The sequence below is a fragment of the Podarcis erhardii genome, assembly GCF_964252035.2.
Source record: "Podarcis erhardii genome assembly, chromosome: 5".
Taxonomy (NCBI): domain Eukaryota; kingdom Metazoa; phylum Chordata; class Lepidosauria; order Squamata; family Lacertidae; genus Podarcis; species Podarcis erhardii.
The window spans coordinates 37355267-37370653 of record NC_138509.1 but is presented as its reverse complement, the minus strand read 5'-3'; the positions used below and the strand labels follow the sequence as shown (position 1 = coordinate 37370653).

Below are 15387 nucleotides of genomic sequence, written 5' to 3'. Positions count from 1 at the left end.
CCTCCACCAAAATATTATTTGAGGGGAAGCTTGGGAAGAGCTGTATTTATCGCGCGGCTCTCGGTAGAGCGGGGGAAATGGGGGAGAGGGGGCTTCGCGCCGCGGCCTGACGGAGCCTTCGCGGCTGCCACCTTCCCCGCGGAGGTCGCCGCAGTTCACGCCGGGACATGTAAACATCCCCCTCGGCGGGGAAGCAGGCCGCCCGGCCGGCGCAGAGCAGGCGAGGCAGGCAGGCAGGCAAGCAGGCGGGGGGCGGTGTCACGGCCGGCATGCCGCGCACGCGCACCGAAGTTGCCGGCTCCTCGCCGGACAGAGCCGGCGAGCAGTTTGTGGCAAAGCCGGAGCCGGAGGAGCGGTCCTCATGGTGCAGCGCCAGGGCGGCGAGGAGGATGCCGCCGCCGCCGCCGGAGGAGGAGGAGGGCGGCGGGAGGCAGAAGATCCCCCTCCTCCCGGGGACCACGACAGGAACGGCGAGGATGGCGGGCTCTGCCAGGTGCACGACCTGGAAGCGGCAGCGGGCGCTGCCAGCCTCGGCGACGGCGGCTGCTGCCGAGGAAGTTTCCCTTGGAGACGCGGGACGCCCGGTGGGTGAGGGCAGGCGGGGCGGGGAGAGAGGAGGGTGGCGAGCTGGCAACGGGCAGGGCGAGGAGGCGCAACGCCGCGCGCCTTGCGCGCCTCTTCTCGGCCTCGGGCGGAGGCTCAGACCGGCGGGCGTCTCAGTGCTCTGGTGCGCCCTCGGGGTGAGTCGGCGCGCCCTCGTGGCAAGGCCGGCTGCATCTTGCCTCTCTCCACGCGAGGTGCCCGCGAGCTGCGCCTTTTAGGCTCTGCCCAAATCCTTGCTAACCTTGAATACATCCGCTTAAGGTAGTCACAACAACAACAACAACAACAATTCTTGTTCTCTCTGGGTCCTCCTTGGTTCTTTGATTTGTGGTTCTGTTTATATACAGTGCCATGCACGTGCGGCTCTCTTTTTTTAAAAAAAGGGGAAAAAAAGATTTTAGGGATTCCGTTTCACCTTTGTTTTAAAACTTTTAAGAGTTAGGGCGCAAGGGCTTAACCTAGAATTTGCCAGCGCCCTGTCAAGGCAGGTTAGTGCTTTTACCGAACACATCATGGTGGCAAGTTGAAAAGGTAAAGAGAAACCTTTCCCATCGCTGGTCTCTAACACCTTTGCCCTCCTACGATCACTTAGTACAGCTTGTCTATTCCTTAATAAGCTTTACTTTTCTTCCAATTTTCAAAATCCTGTGCTTATGTGTAAAAATCGATGTGTATGATATTGAGTAAGGAATTGGGGAATTGCATTTTAATTATTATAGAGTACTAGGGGCTGTGTCTCTGCTTTCTCTGGCCCATCATTTGATTTTGTGCTTTAATGTATTATATATTTGGTGTTAGCTGCCCTGAGCCCAGTTCTGGCCAGGGAGGGAGGGGTATAAATACTATTATTATTATTATTATTATTATTCCCCCACATTTTAAGATAGAACTTCCCCTTCCTCGTATAAGGACAAACTTGCTTTTCACCTTCCCAACCCCATTTCTCCCTTCTCGCTGTACTTAGACTTCTCCTTCTTCCATTCCTCAGCTTCCTCATGTGAGAGAGATAAAGGATGCGGAACCCTCACATATTCCATTGTATGAAGGTACTTCATTCAAACCTCTGCTGTTGTTTAAAACCACAATTTCCCTCTTCCTTCCATCCCTGCTTTACTCTGACTTCTGCCACTACTTGAAATCACCAATTGCCCCCTCTCAGTATCCCTCTCTTCTCTCTCCCATGTCATGGCCACTGCTGTTGTGCAACCTGCCTTCTCTTTAGCTCCCCTACTGCACCCTGACTTCATGTAAATCCAGGGTTGGTTGTGATGGGGTACAACAAATCCACCAAAGTGGGATGCGCGTGTAGATAGCCTGACGTTTTTATGTATATAGGAAGATATGTAGCTTGTGTATGAAAACACAAGGGTGGTTATATTTTGTAAAGGGGTAACTAAACTATTGGTGGTCCTATACTATGTCTCTCTTTCTCTCTTGACCTGAAGTACTGTAGTATGAAATATATTCTGCAACAAAGGATATTTTGTTCTACAGCATAATTTGTACTTGCACACTCTCTTGCTAATGTACACAATAATTACATCAACATATGTAACTATCATGTTTAATCAGGCTGGCAATGGAAAAGCCATCTAATATTCTTTATTTTAATCATACATTGAAAAGCTATGTTAATATTTAATTATAAAATTATCTACCCCTTGGAGCCATAAGGGAGGCACTCAGAACATAACCATTTTTGTTTTAAAGAGTGGTGATTTGTCAACCTAGCATTTTGTGAGCTGCTAGTAACAGTGCTTTCAGCAAGAGCGATCATAGTTTGTAGGATTAAGCTTGCGGATAAATCTGCTATGTAGAAGTTTTATTCCAAGTTTATACGAGTTGGCGAGATGTTACAAAGCAAAGGATTGTCTAGAGACCTAGATAACACATGAACTATTTTGTTTTCCCCCTGCTGCTGCCACAACCACTTTTCCAAATCAAGAGAGTCTTTAATATTATTTTGCATTTCTAGTGGTAAGTTCCTATGACAGTCAGAGACACTGGTCTTGCACACAGTGTTTTGAAGCGTCTGTCAATAATGTAAAGGATTAGACAAATTCAGGGAGGTAAAGGCTATCAGTGACTATAAGTCAGGATGGCTATACTCTTTTTCCATAGTTGGAGGCAATGTTTTTGAATACCAGTTGCTGGAAACTGCAGGAGAGGAGAGTGCTGTTGTGTTTAGGTCCGACTTACAGGTTTCCCATAGGCATCAGGTTGGCCACCGTGACAACAGGATACTGGACTAAATGGGCCACTGGCCTGATCCAGCATGGGCGTTGATACATTCTGGAAGCTGTTGAGTAGGTTGTAGGATCATCCCGTTTTGGGGACCTACTTATTTTGGATGTTGTCTGGATTGTGCCACTTCAAACTTCAGGTGGATGAGGATTCGTGTGGTTGAATGCTCCTCCATATAGAATACCTATTTATTGTAGTTACAGATAGGTAGCCGTGTTGGTCTGCCATAGTCAAAACAAAACAAATTCCTTCCAGTAGCACCTTAAAGACCAACTAAGTCAGTTCTTGGTATGAGCTTTCGTGTGCATGCACACTTCTTCAGATACACTGAAACAGAAGTTTCCAGACCCTTCTATATAGTGAGAAGGTGGGGAGGGGTATTACTCAGAAGGGTGGTTATTTATTGTAATTATTTATTGTAATTTCAGTTCTCCATTTTAATCCTTCTCTTGAGAGCGGAGCTAGCCATAAAACAGCATTAGGCAAATGGAATACTGATAGAATAACACTGTGTCTTAAAACTTGATATACCCAGCAGAGATATTGTGGGTGTCACTGTTTGCTGTGCTTTGGCACTGAACACCTTTTTGTCACTGTTTTGTCAGTGCTGAATGGAAACCTACTGTGCTTTGAGAACATAGGGACATGGGAAGCTGCTTTATACAAAGTCAGACCATTGATCCATCTAGCTCAGTATTGTTGACACTGACTGGCAGCAGTTCCCCCGGGGTTTCAGCAGGCATATTTCCCAGATCTACCTAGAGGCACCTTTGCATGCAAGATATGTGCTCTGCCAATGAGTTGGAGCCATTCGCCAAGAAAGTGCTTGAAGAAGAGAGGAATGTTATCTTATTCTGTTCTTAAAGTTTACATTGAAAGGACAGATGCTCTAAAACCTATAATATTTTTCTTTCTTTTTAATTGCAGTAAGAAGGTCATTCGTTTCTACAGTGTTTGCTTTGCTAGTCTGGAATACCAGCCCAGATTTTTTTTTAAAAAAAAAGAAAGAGAAAGAAAGTACAATTGACTATGATACCTTCCATTCATAATATGAAAGTTTGGTGTTTCGTTAATAATGCAGAGGTTCGCTTTTCCAGCATCCCTAAACATCCTTTTATATAGCAACAACTTCAGAGAATTAGTGTCATATACGAAGTCTGTGCAGAATTCTGGCACTTTTATCTTTTAGGTAATCAAAGTAGACTACTACACCGAAACTTGATATTTTGTTCTTATTCTTCACTCTGTAGATCAGCATGGCTTTTTTTCCTTCTTCCGCTTCAGTCCATTCTGAATCTCCTTATTTTAATCCAATATTTCAGACAAAAATTTCCATTAATGTGGGACTGTATTGGACAACAAGAGCAAACTGGGGCAATAATGCAATTAAGGGATCAAATCTATATCGGTCTGTATTGGCTAATGTTGTGAAGCTCTGCCAACAGCTACACTGTAGGTTCAGAGAGAGAATGGCACGTTTGTTCTTCTAATAACACTTTAGATTAAAACCCATTATGATTAAACAGAGATGTGTATGCTTTACCTCAAGCAGTAATATGCCTTGAGATTTAGCATCCTTTGAAATCTATTCTTTTCTGTTCCAATATGTCACAGAGGCCCCTTCTCTGGAGCTTTTCTGAAAGAGAGTGAGCAGCCTGTTTAGTTCATTGTTACTGGAGTTTGCTTATATACCTGCCACAGATGATATTTTGAAACCAACCCCCCCTGCCAAATGTGTTCTTCAGATTTTGCCTCTTCCTGTACAGGTGTCTCCCCACTGGTGCACAATCAGCACATGCGCTTCCACTGACACACACACCATTTGCAGTGCCGAAAGGGGGTTGGATAGGGGCAGAACGGGGGAACCCTCACTTACACATATCCCAGTGATCCATTCAGCGGCCAGGAACAGAACCCTCACATAACTGGGGATTCTCCTGTATTAATGCTGCAGTCTTTTTAAACACACATACATGGGAGTAAGGGCCATTCAGCTCAGTGGGATTTAAATCTGAATAGACATGCATAAGATTATGCACAAATTAGAGGCCCAGGTGTTGTTTGTTACTAACTACTGCCCAGGTGCTTCAAGTACAGTGGTACCTCAGGTTAAGTACTTAATTCGTTCCGGAGGTCCGTACTTAACCTGAAACTGTTCTTAACCTGAAGCACCACTTTGGCTAATGGGGCCTCCCGCTGCCGCTGCTGCATGATTTGTGTTCTCATCCTGAAGCAAAGTTCTTAACCTGAAGCACTATTTCTCGGTTAGCGGAGTCTGTAACCTGAAGCGTATGCAACCTGAAGCGTCTGTAACCTGAGGTACCACTGTACTGGTCTGATAGAAAGCCAGTGAAATGCAGTGAAAGTTAAACCCATGTAGATGTAACTTTCATTTCATTTCATTTATTGGTTGCCTTTCCACCACAACAGTATGTGGTCACATTAAATCGCCGTATTAAGAACTTCTGGGGATTTTGAAGATAAATGTGTTGTGAAGAACCTATACGTTGTGCCAAGTTTGCCCGTGGCAGTCTAGAATTTTGGAGTAGACTGAAAACAAAGAGAAAGTTCTGAACATGAGCTAGAACTGGTGTTTAGGAATATGTGGAGGTGAAGGAGGACATCTTCACAGATAAACAGGAAGAAAAACGGCTAGAAAATGAAAGGGCTTTTCGAGATAGATTAGGGAAATAGGAAGAGAATCTGAGATAGGGAGATTGCGAGAGGAGATGGTGGATTTCACAAGATGAGAATATGCAACGTCATAGGATGAACCCCAAGCTATTTGTATTGATTTCAGTTGTTTTTTTTAAGTAGCTTGGTTGGATCCTTTTTACATCCTGTTGCTACATGATCCAGTGTTGTAATCTTCCATCCTTATGTGCAATGGGTCTGTTATGGCATAACTTTTCCTATATTCTTACATACTAAAGCAGTCTTCACCTACCTGGTGCCCTTGAGATGCTTTGGACTACAACCCCCATCAGCCCCAGTCAGTTGTGTTGATGGGAGTTGTAGTCCAAAACATCTGGAGGACACTAGGTTGGTGAAGGCTGTACTAAAGCATATTTAAAATTCCAGTTTACTCAGAAGTGATGATAAAGCACATTTTTGCAATCAATTTCTCCTAATGTTATGAATTTTTGCATGTTATTTTCACTAATATATTCATTTGTATGCACACTTTCCCCCCTAATATATGCATAAGCATTCTTTGGTTGGAGAACTACACAGCAAATTCTGGATGAGCGTGAATTTTGGAGGATGCCAATGTTTTGATTCTTTCATTGTTTTAGGAAGTGCGAATTTGATACAGTTTGCCTTTAGATGCAAATTGAACCAAATTTCTCCCCTTCTGCTCCATGGAATGCCTCCAGAGAATTCCATAAGTAGATTCCTCTTCTAGGACAAAACGAGGAAAGTGTTGTGTTAAGTGGGAAACTTAACCAGATGACTTTTAGATTCAAAATAATCGGCTAAAAGTAGAAGTGCTCAGATTTTATTCCCAGGAATTGATTTTATCGAGAAGAGAGTTGTTTGCACCTTCATGCAGGCAGGCTGTTAAAAGGACCCTGTCTACTTAACCGTGGTAAAATCCATGTCCAACTCCTCATACCAAATAAAAAAATACTTTCCAGTAGCACCTTAGAGACCAACTAAGTTTGTTATTGGTATGAGCAGGCTTCCTCAGACTCGGCCCTCCAGATGTTTTTGGCCTACAATTCCCATGATCCCTAGCTTGCAGGACCAGTGGTCAGGGACAATGGGAATTGTTGTCTCAAAACATCTGGAGGGCCGAGTTTGAGGAAGCCTGGGTATGAGATTTTAGTTGGTCTCTAAGGTGCTACTGCAAAGAATTTTTTTATTTTGTTTCGACTACGGCAGACCAACATGGCTACCTACCTGTAAGTACTCATACCAAGTACATTCTCACATTAAGCCTAACCTCAGTGTGTCCAGCGCTTGGAGATTTCAGCCCTTTCAAAACAGAGAGACAGCTGCTGCTCAGAAGTTGACTTTAGCAGTTGAAATCCTGGGACCAAGGCAGCCAAAGCATGTCTGTGCATATTCTGTCACCTTGGATTCACAGCAGTTGAATGTTAGAAAACATTGATTCTCAGCTTCCAGGTTGCTTATCAGCTTCCAGGTTGCGATTCCAAGTTGCTTAGCAACCGACAGAAATGCCCTGCCAAACCACTGCTTTCTTCTGAAGATAACTCTGTTGCCTCTCTAATCTTCTTAGATGATATCCCTACACAGCTAACAGTTCCAGGATTCAAGGTTCTTTTTTATATTATTTTTTTAACAAAACAGCATTATATTTGTTTTGGATATAAATGTGGGAAAGAAACTCTGGTGGCATTCTACCACCTCTACCCAGAGTTATGTTCATATTATTGGGATACTAGAGTTAAGATATTTGCACAACAGGATAACTTCTTCTAAGTAGCCAGCTCATTGTAAAATAATAGGGTATCACACTGTATATATAATGAAACAAGTAGAAATAACCATATTTAGTGGGTGTAAGTTATATCTTTATTCATTACAGTTAAATAAGAAAACTAATATTTTACATTTGCTTTAAAAACTCAAGATTTTTCCTAATACAAATAAGATGTAAAGTTGGTTTCTTAAGTATTACCCAACAATGTTTGGGAAAACACTGGAATAGATGCTTGAGCCTGCGGTAATTTTCGTTCATATAGCCTCGGGAATGCAGGTTAATATTTCTTGATGCCAAAATTTATCAGAATGGTTGGGCTATGTAATGAATGTGGTAAATGGACCTATTTTGCAAACATGGTGCATGGATTTATACATCCTACTCTGAGACTACTTAAAAAAAAAAAGTTGAAAAAATGCAACATGCAGATAAACATAGAACTTTTTGAAAGAGTAAAATTATAGTCCATACCATCATGTCAAAATTTTTTGTTAACTTTTTTTAAAAAAACCAACCGTATACCTTCAATTGCACTAAATGTATTTCTTTTGTTTCTTTCCCTCCTCAAAGTAGACATTTTTTTTTTAAGAACCGTTTCAAATTCAGTTGAAGAAATTACTGCTAAATTGTTAATTGCTAACTGGAAATTGTTTTGTTCCAGGAATAAAGGGGAAAAGGACCTGTCCAGGGCTTGGCCTGTTCTATACGCTGCTGTCTGCCTTTCTCTTCTCTGTGGCATCTTTATTCCTCAAGAAAATTGAAGGTGTGCATTCAGTGGAAGTCAGTGCCATTAGATGTGTTTTCCAAATGACATTTGTCCTTCCTGGTTTAATATACTACAGGTGAGTATTATGCCTCCTTTGTATGAGGCAAGGCTAAGAAAAAATGCACTTTGGATTGTTTATTGTTGTTGTTTTGGTTGTTATTATTATTATTGCCATTTATTTATACAGTCAAACCACGGAAGTCGACCGTAATCTGTTCTGGAAGTCTGTTTGACTTCTGAAACGTTCGGAAACCAAAGCACAGCTTCTGATTGGCTCCTGTAGCCGAAGGGAAGCCAAATGGCCGAAGGGGCTTTTGTGGTTTCTGATTGGCTCCTGTAGCCAATCAGAAACCACAAAAGCCCCTTCGGCCATTTGGCTTCCAAAAGAACGTTCGAAAACTGGAACACTCCCGGTTTTCAATTGTTCAGGAGCCAGAACATTCGACTTCCAAGGTGTTCAGGAGCTGAGGTACAACTGTATACCGCTTTTTGGACCAAGTATTCAGTAAGGATTCAACAAAATGCCATAAATCAGCAAGGGAAACAATATAAGGAGGGGCAGAGAAAAGCCTTCCCAGGGCAGAAGACTAATGAGCTCACCAACCTTGCCTCCCACTCTCTGTGAGGCTAGAGGCCTGAAGAGATTATGAGAAATGCTTATGTGAACAAAAATAACTAAGGTTGCTCTCATCACCCCCCATTCTAATTATTCAGGGATTCAAGGCAAACATGTAGGTCTTCAATCTGTGGGTCGCAATGCTGCTTCTGCCATTTTGGACTCCAGCTACAGCTGACCAAACCAAAAGAGCACTGCATGTAGTGTTTGGGCTAGAACACATCATTATGATGGGGCACTCATTTTATCAATTTCAATGAGTGCTGCAAAGTGGCAGGAGAAAGGCAAGAGGAAGATATTTCTAGCCAAATGTATGCCCCGCCTTCCTGTAGCTATGCCCATAGTAAGGGAACTCTCTGGAATGGGGGCTCCATCCACGTTCCGATCTATTCCTGTGGCTTTCTAGACTTCTTGCATAATCGATGTTTGCTGGGGACCAGAATGCAGAAGTGTCTGTTGCAGTGATTAGAATGCAGAAGTGTCTTCAGTTCTCCAGAACAGAAGCCGCTGTGATTCCCTCAAATACCCTAAAATCTAGTCTACAACACACAAACGTAGAGCTCAGCACAGCAGTCTTTGCTTTTATAGTTCACCAGAAAACAAGCTAATAAGCAGATTTTAAGGGTGTGAGGGTGTACAGTGAATACAGTCGTCATCCACTGTAGAGTCACTGGAATACCTGTTATCATTATATATGGAAAAACAAACATGCTCAGATGCTTCACTGAAATTGTGAGTCTTTTAAAAAAAGAACCCACTGGTTTTCAATAGCTTCTCAGCCTTTTGGCTCAGAACAAGTGTAAAAATCACTGGTTTTCATATAGTTCTAATGCTAAGGTAATGAATTGCCATTTTTAGGATTAATAATGTACCTTTTTAGCACTGTTAGTATAAGTCAAAAGTGAATACTGTATGTGAAAGTGGGTCCCATGGTACAGGTTAGAAGTCAGAGGTGAGTCTTGGGTCTGGACTAGTTGAAGACCATGGAAACTGCCAAAAACATTCTAAAAAGTATAATAAAAATAGGAATACTTAGAATACTGATAGTTGCTCCAAAAATGAAAAGCCCAACAAGCTGCCCCATGCAACTACAAGCTTAAAATTCATAGTCTTCCTGCCACCCAATAAAATGACCCAAAGGAGCCTTTGATAACAACCTGCCCTGATGTCTGCTGGTGCCCTTTCACATGCTGGCTGGCTGGCTGGTCTCCATGTGTCCTGGAAATAACAAGTTGTTCCTCAAGTCGCCCAGCTGCTGCATCTCAGGCTACTAGCTACGAACTAAGAGCAGAATGCCAAAGAGTCTTTATAACCATTTGATCAAAATGCATCAAAGTTGGGGACACTATTGGAACGTGAAAGTGTCCTAGTAGTGTCAGCGTTGGAAAAAATCATAGTGTTATTTAACATCCTGTGAAATGCACTGCAAGTCCTATTGATGCATGAATATGGAAACCTTAAGCCATGAGTTACATCTCTCTTTCTTTCATTTTAGAACAGGATTTCTGGGACCAGAAGGCAAACGACTCGTTCTTTTCTTTCGAGGATTGCTTGGCTCTGGTGCAATGATTCTTCTCTATTATGCTTTCCAAGTGATGCCTCTTGCTGACGCTACAGTCATTACTTTCAGCAGCCCCGTTTTTACGTCACTACTGGCCTGGATATTTCTCAAGGAGAAGTATAGTCCTTGGGATATTCTTTTCACTCTGTTTACAATCACCGGAGTGGTGCTTATTGCAAGACCACCTTTTCTGTTTGGATCCAGAGTTGCTGGAATAGAAGAAGAGTACAGAGATCGCCTGAAAGGAACAATAGCAGCTGTTTCAAGTGCCGTAGCTGCCGCCTCAACTTTTGTTATACTAAGGAAGGTGGGGAAATCAGTGCATTATTTTTTGTCCATTTGGTATTATGCAGTAATTGGGTTAATAGTTTGCCTAATAGCACTTTTCGTAATGGGTGAGTGGAGTTTACCCAACTGTGGCATAGATAGATTTCTCTTGGTATTAATTGGAGTGTTGGGTCTTGGTGGCCAAATATTCCTTACAAAAGCACTACAGATAGAGAAAGCTGGTCCTGTTGCTATAATGAAAACAATGGACGTGGTGTTTGCTTTTATCTTCCAAATCCTTTTCCTCAATCATTTGCCTACGTGGTGGACAGTCGGAGGTGCCCTTTGCGTAGTAGCTAGCAGTTCCGGAACGGTCATTCGGAAGTGGCATCAAAACTCGAAAAAAAGTACAGGAAATGAAATTTGACAGGTGGGGTGTTATTTCACTGCTGAAAGAGAGCAAAGCACTTGAGTATTTATTTTAAATAATTCGCCGCCACCTTTCCTTTTCGTGGAGATGGTGCTCCCATGTGCCAACTCTGGCACCAGGCACTTCTCTCTGGCAAAGAGGGAGACTTGTGCCTGCACAGGTAGGGCTGAAGCGTGTGCCCAGTTCATGTTTCAATCCGGTAATGTTCCCGTTTTGTTTTGTTATTTCTACTAGTTGTTGCTTTGGCATAGTTATTTTTCTATATTTTGGTGAAGCAGATCTTAAAATGTATTTATAGCAATATATATCTTTTATATTATTACATTGTGCCTGAGTAGACGGAGTGTTTAACTATGCAATTAAAGTAGCACCTACTTGTCAGTTTTGCCAGAATTTTGGGTTTAAGGATGGTGGACAGTTTAAGCCCCTATATACTAAGAGTGGGATGCACCAGAAGCTACTGCATTCCAGAGACCCACAATAAGCTGGTACGCTGATGATGCATCAACACTGCCCCATGCCATTGCAAATTATGTTAGTATACATTCTCAGGATTGATGTGTCTATCAACTTAAATCCAAGCATTTTTGCATAAGTGGTTTTTGCCTATCATAATAATTCTGGAACAGTGTTTACATATACTGTAGCAACACAAAACAACAAGCGGCCTGATCTATTGCCCTGGATTTGTGGGCTTGTCATAGACATCCCATTCACTATAGTGGAGAACTCAGGGGCAGCAGGTCTTTGCATAGAGATCTTTCTTGGTACAGTCATACCTTGGTGGACGAATGCCTTGCGACTTGAACGTTTTGGCTCCCAAACACCACAAACCCGGAAGTGAGTGTTCTGGTTTGTGAACGTCCTTTGGAACCCAAACATCCGATGTGGCTTCCGCCACTTCCTGCAGCCAATTGGAAGCTGCACCTTGGTTTCCGAACATTTTGGAAGTCGAATGGACTTCCAGAACGGATTCCGTTCGACTTCCGAGGTACCACTGTATTGGTGCAAAAACAGAAAGCCAAACCTTGCTCAGACATGAAATGACATTGTATTGCAGTAGTTGCGATGGATGTGTACAACATAACATGAAAATGTCTGAAATGTATGTATAGTCATAAAATGTTCACATGAACTAGAATCTGGATGAATCAGGGTTTTACAACGAACAAGACTTGTTCTGCAGGTGTTGCCCGCACTCACATTTGACTGTGTTAGAGTTGCATTTTTGAGAGCAGCATGTCTGTGTGTAATATGGTCAGCTAAACCACAGAGATGGTATCAGTGTGATCAGCGTTTTGTATCTTTCTTTCTCCTCACTGCTTGTTCATTGCTAACATTTCCTGTTTGGTGTAACCCAAGCCAAGTTCCCATGCATAGTTACATTGGTGTCTTCATCACCAGATATAAAAATAGAACAATGTTCAGGAGATTCCAAATCTCATCCCTCAGAGCCGATTTTTCTTTAAAACACAAATGGTGTTGTTTTCATGTAGTTTACCCCTAAACCTGGATGCTACCCCATTTCTATTTTCATTTAGAATTCTGTTATTGAAAAGTCAAGATGGAAACATCAGTAAAACCAAGTACAATATGCAACAGATTAGGCTAGCATTTCCCTGAATGCACCTTATTTTCAGCTAGCTAATGTGAAAAGCATATCATGAAGCATTCATTGAAACACAAATCCAGTCACCCCAGAACTTCCTAGTGTCAATGTACTTTAGTATGTGGATTGTATTTTAGTAAGAGCACCAGACGTCACTTTGATTGCGCACATAATTGTGATAAATAAAATTCCTAATGCATATTCAGTATTCAGGATAAAAACATGTTATACATGTCAGTACTCTCTGAATATACAGTTGTACCTTGGTTTTGGAACAGCTTAGTTCCCAAACGTTTTGGCTCCCAAACACTGCAAACCCAGCAGTGACTGTTCCAGTTTGCTAACTATTTTTGGAAGCCAAACATCCGACGGGGCTTCCGATTGGCTGCTGGAGTTTCTTGCAGCCAATCAGAAGCCGTGCTTTGGTTTCCGAATGTTTTGGTAGTTGAACAGACTTCCGAAATGGATTCCGTTCTACTTCCAAGGTACGACTGTACAGTAAGAATATTGCACAAAGTTGTTGTTAGTCTATAAAAAAACAGCTTAGTCACTTGCACTGCACAGCTTCCTCACTTGCAACTGTGGGGAAGTCTGACCAACGAGCCTGGAAATATTTCCAATACGAGAAACCGCTTCTTTCCAAAGACACAGTCACTGTGAGCCTAGCTAGGTTTTAAAATGATATGACTTCTTTCCTCCGACGAGCTGTTCTTGTTTATTTTCCTAGAGCTCTTTCTCCTTCTTGAGAGGGTAGAAAAAGAGAAGGGAAAGGTCTCTCCAGCCTTCATTGCCTGTTGTGGGTGGAGGATACTTTGGAATGCTAAATAAATACAGTACTCAGCTTCTCCCATGAGCAGCTGTCCTATGTAGCCAGACTTCTAAAACAAGTTGCTCCAAAAACTCTGGTGTCTCCTTTGATGCAGTGTGGTGGGCTGTGCTCAGAGCATGGAAAAGGCAAGTGCTTAGAAAAATACTCACATGAATCTAATCAAGTTCTCAAAATCTCTTTCCCCCCATCCCAACTGCCTTTTTGAGCCATGACCTCCTAAGTACTGTTAAATGCTTCCCAGTTCTCTGAACAGGAAGAAGTATAGGGCTAGTATTGCAGATGGAAGTCCCACAGAGTTCTAGGAGGCTTACTCTGGTAAGCAAAGTGCTACATCTATCAGAGCAAGCCAAAATGGGGCCAGGAAGGAGCAAGTTCACTGCCATATCTGAATACCTGCTTCTCAATCCAGCCAGGGCTGAAGGTCAAGGGTATTTTACCCACCAACTCAACCACCCCATTTTTTATTTATTTATTGCTGCAGCTGATCTTGAGGATTGGGGTCCTTGAGGCATAGGGAGCCAGGAAACTGCCTTGACATCAGTTCAGACATGTTATCCATCTAGTTACCAATGCTGTTTTCTATCTTGGTTAACTGTGTGTGCCTATACATGTCCACATGGAAACAAGCCTTACTGGACTTACTTCCAAGTAAGTGTGCAAGTAAGGATTGCAGCCTTAATATTACTTGGAGATGGAGGGAAGAGACATGGGCACATGGCAGCCTCATACTCCTCATAGCATGAATATGCTATTCCTGTTCCAGGTGATCAGGAAATCCATTGGACAGGATAGACATGATTTATTTTCATGTAAAAAAGAAAAGAAAATGTCCATGTTGTCCTCTTTAAGCAATACGGGTAACTTGAATCCATCTCACTGTTTTTGTTTAATCCCAGTTCAGCACACCTCTGGAATTGTTTCAGTTCATGGGATATACAGAAAATTCGTTTATTGTATCTTAAGTATCAGCCATTGTCTGTAAGTATTATGAAGTGGCACTTCCCTAAAGTATGCCTACAGTAGAAATAGAACACTTGATACAAGAGTGTAATGTTTAATTTGCACGCTTAGAGTACTAGACTTTTTTATACTATTGAACAGCCTAATCTTTTAAGAGGACAAATCTCAGGACAAGCCCAAGATGTGTAAAAATCTTCCCAATACAGATTTCACATGCTCATGATTCCTTTTGGCCTGATAGTGTTGACCTGTGAGTGTTATCACACTAAAAATGAATGCATGGATCCCTTATCTTGAACTTCTATACTTAATTTAGAGTCCTGTTCAGGTTTAACAGATCCCTTCAGGTAAGGTTTGGGTTCTGTTCTCTTTCAAAGGGTTGGTCTGATTTTTGGTTCATATTTGTTTTGATTTCATGAACCCAGCATTTCATCCCATTTATGTGAGTTGAAAGTGACCTTGCTAATTGAATGACCCAGTTATATGCATGCTTATTTAGAAGCAAGACCCAATATATTTAGTGGGACTTAATTGCCAACTAAGTGCACATAGGCACTTTTACTTGAAAATAAGTACCTCAGTTCCCGAACAGCTCCGTTTTTGAACGATTCAGCTTCCGAACACCAAAATGTTCCAGTTTTCGAATGTTTTTGGGAAGCCGAACGTCTGACGCAGCTTCTGCTGAGTGCAGGAAGCTCTTATGACCAATTGGAAGCCACGATTCGGATGTCGAAAGTTTTGGAAGCCGTACGGGCTTCTGGAACAGATTACGTTCAACAACCGAGGTTTGACTGTATTTAGACAAATGGCACTTTTAAGCTGATTTATTTAGAATCGGGGTGCTACTGTAATGCAGATTTATCTCTGGTACTGCATTATTAGGTACCCTTTGGCTTTTAATTACATTTTCATGATTCTCATAAAAGTAACAGTCATAAAAGGGAACCAAATAACCCACAGGAAGAATAGTACAGTGAGACTTCAACATACACAGGAATTACATTTCACAATTGCGCCCATAGCCAAAATAGTGTATAGTCAAAACACATTGGGTT

At 42.2% G+C, this 15387-nt stretch overlaps 1 protein-coding gene and 1 long non-coding RNA gene across 3 annotated transcripts; one reads left to right on the top strand and one right to left on the bottom strand.

Annotated features, from left to right (window-relative positions):
* Positions 1-264: 264 nt before the first annotated feature.
* Positions 265-11272, top strand: SLC35G1 (solute carrier family 35 member G1). Of its 2 annotated transcripts, XM_081863959.1 has the most exons (4): positions 265-584; positions 1592-1649; positions 7956-8136; positions 10172-11272. In XM_081863959.1, exons 1-4 carry the CDS (start codon positions 270-272, stop codon positions 10929-10931), a joined length of 1314 nt encoding a protein of 437 aa, XP_081720085.1. In that variant the 5' UTR covers positions 265-269; the 3' UTR covers positions 10932-11272. The 2 variants fall into 2 exon arrangements, with proteins under 2 accessions (XP_081720085.1, XP_081720086.1); XM_081863960.1 differs by lacking the exon at positions 1592-1649 and having other exon boundaries at positions 274-584.
* LOC309342959 lies at positions 3750-7123 on the bottom strand. The gene is made up of 2 exons (XR_014157046.1): positions 6794-7123; positions 3750-4193 (listed from the first exon to the last, which is right to left on the bottom strand). It is a non-coding gene; the product is annotated as an uncharacterized lncRNA (long non-coding RNA).
* Positions 11273-15387: the final 4115 nt, after the last annotated feature.